The sequence below is a fragment of the Lepidothrix coronata genome, unplaced genomic scaffold (genome assembly GCF_001604755.1).
Source record: "Lepidothrix coronata isolate B3197 unplaced genomic scaffold, Lepidothrix_coronata-1.0 Scaffold281, whole genome shotgun sequence".
Classification (NCBI taxonomy): Eukaryota; Metazoa; Chordata; class Aves; order Passeriformes; family Pipridae; genus Lepidothrix; species Lepidothrix coronata.
Genome location: NW_016690461.1, coordinates 283,859 through 286,303, shown reverse-complemented (window position 1 = coordinate 286,303; position 2,445 = coordinate 283,859). Strand labels below are relative to the sequence as shown.

Below are 2,445 nucleotides of genomic sequence, written 5' to 3'. Positions count from 1 at the left end.
CACCCCCAGCCCCAAAGCCTTTGAGACCCCTCAGAGACACCCCCAGCCCCAAAGCCTTTGAGACCCCTCAGAGACACCCCCAGCCCCAAAGCCTTTGTGATCCCTCAGAGACACCCCCAGCCCCAAAGCCTTTGCAACCTCTCAGAGCCCCTCAGCTCCAAAGCCTTGAGACACCCAGAATCCCCCCCAGCCTCAAAGCTTTTTCAACTCCTTGAAGCCCCCCCCCTGCACTGCCACAGCAGAGTGCCCCCCACCCCCAGCATGTGCCCTCCCTGCACCCCCCCCCAGGCTGGAGCCTGATCAGTCCCTCACCTTGTCGGGGTCCAGGGCGAAGTCGGCGTCCAGCAGCTCCCCCACGTCGTCGTCGGGCTCCCCCTCGTACATCTTGTAGGTGGGATTCCCGATCTCCACGTTCATGGCACCGTTGGTCATCCGCTGGTGCTGGAAGCCCTTGGCACTGGGTGGGGGGACGCAGAGGGTCAGTGCCAGTGACGCCCCACAGCTGCCCCACGCCCTCGAGGCTTTCAGAGCTGGCACGGGAGGGCTCCTGCCCCGCCCCGACTCACCCTTTAATTCTCCACTTGTACCAGACAAAAGCCACCACGGTGAGCAGGATGAGGAGCAGCAGGATGGGGATGACGATGGAGGCTGTTCCTGCGGGAGGAAGGGATGGGAACAGTCAGAGCCTGTGGGGGGGGGTCGGTGCTCACACCCCCCCACCCCTGGTCCAGCCGCCCGGGCCGGCCCTGTCCCCCCTCCACCACAGAACGGGGTTCAGGAGTTGCATGGGGGCACCGGGCAGCCCTGGATCCCCGACAGCGACACGGCCCTGACCCCTGGGGTGGGGTGGGGTGGGGTGGGGTGGCAGGGGGGGCACAGCACTGCCCCCACTTACGGCTGCTCTGCTGCTCGCTGACGATGAAATCCTCGCAGCGCGGCCCCGTCACCCCCACGGGGCACCTGGGAGGGCAGGGAGAGCACCGGGGTTAGCGGGGCAGGGCCATGCGGGGAGGGAGGGGGCAGAGGTGGGCACGGAGCTGGGGTCAGGGTGGGGTGGGGGGCACACAGAGTGGGGTGTCAGTCACGTCCTGGGGGGGCAAACAGCCCACCCGGCCCCCCGGCCCCCCCGGCCCTTACAGGCACTCGGGCAGCTGCGTCTTGTCCCCGATGGAGCAGGTCCCGCCGTGCAGGCAGAAGTTGTCACAGGTCAGGCAGCTCGGTGCTATCTTCCCGTCGGGGCAGCTGTGGGGCACAGGGGATCAGCCCCGTGGGTCCCCCTGGCTGCCCCGTGCCCCCCTGGATGCCCTGTACCCCCCCAGCTCAGCCCCCCAGGACTTGGCTGTTGGCTCGTGCCACTGGCACAGCTCACGGCTGCTGGGCCACCAGGATGGGCTCTGGGGAGACACCTCGCCCTCCTCCCAGGGCCCTCAGATGCCCTGGATTGATCTGCCCTGATTCACCAACCCAGCTGTGGCCAATCCCCGTAGATCCAGCCACAGGAGACAGGTTTTCTTGGGGGTCTCTGTGCCCACCACCCCTCTTCCCCCCTCCAGGTCGATGATTCCCAGCACCTACGTGCAGGAGACCTCCCCACTCTGCTTGTTGATGCTGCACTTGCCCTCCTGGCACCGGGAGCACTTGTTCTCCTGGCACTGGGCGCCCTCGAATTGAGGGGGGCAGCGGCACTGCTTGGCACCACTGGCTGTCATCTGGCACACGCCGTCGTTCTCGCAGTAGTCGAAGCACTGCCCTGTGGGGGACGGGGAGGGTCAGGGTGGGCATCTCCCTGCCAGCCCCTCCAGAGGGCTGTTGGTGGCCCTGGTCCCTCACAGAGCACCCACCACACTGCCCCGGTTCCACAGATATCAGCCCCTGGAAGAGGGAGACCTGGGAATCCAATCCACAGGTGCTTCCCCAGGGGACCCCAAGCACCCATAAAAGAGGGAAGGGGACCTGTGAGCCCGACCCATCCAGGTGCTGTCCCCAAACGTCTCCAAATCTCCCCAGGGGAGGGGCACCAGTGCACTTAATCCCTCCAGTGCTGTCCCCTGGGGTCCCCAAGGATTCCCACGGGTGGGGCCCCTCCTCCCGCCCCGCCCCGTTCCCGTCCCTGTCCCGTGGCACGGGTGGCACTCACGGTACTGGCAGCGGTCCCCGATGAAGGTGGGCAGGCAGCGGCAGGTGGGCTGGTTGCCCTGGTTCACGGTGCAGCTGCCGTTGTGCTGGCAGTAATCCGTGCACACCTGCTGGTTGCACCGGGGCCCGGTGAAGCCGGTGGGGCAGCGGCAGGTCGGCATTCCTGGGGGTGGATGGGTGAGAGCCGTCAGCCCGCTGCCCACCTGTCTGTCCGTCCATCCATCCATCCATCCATCCATCCGTCCATCCATCCGTCCATCCATCCATCCATCCATCCGTCCATCCATCCGTCCATCCATCCATCCATCC

The 2,445-nt window shown here is 66.6% G+C and overlaps 1 protein-coding gene across 1 annotated transcript in view; it reads right to left on the bottom strand.

Moving 5' to 3' along the window:
• The window catches only part of LRP1 (LDL receptor related protein 1), an 88,902-nt gene that overhangs the window by 15,587 nt on the left and 70,870 nt on the right, over window positions 1-2,445 (bottom strand). The window contains exons 83-88 of the mRNA XM_017836605.1: window positions 2,138-2,299; window positions 1,576-1,750; window positions 1,138-1,242; window positions 896-960; window positions 567-654; window positions 313-457 (exon numbers count right to left, since the gene is read on the bottom strand). Of these exons, the coding sequence (XP_017692094.1) occupies window positions 313-457; window positions 567-654; window positions 896-960; window positions 1,138-1,242; window positions 1,576-1,750; window positions 2,138-2,299 (740 nt within the window). The remainder of the gene's footprint in view (window positions 1-312; window positions 458-566; window positions 655-895; window positions 961-1,137; window positions 1,243-1,575; window positions 1,751-2,137; window positions 2,300-2,445) is intronic.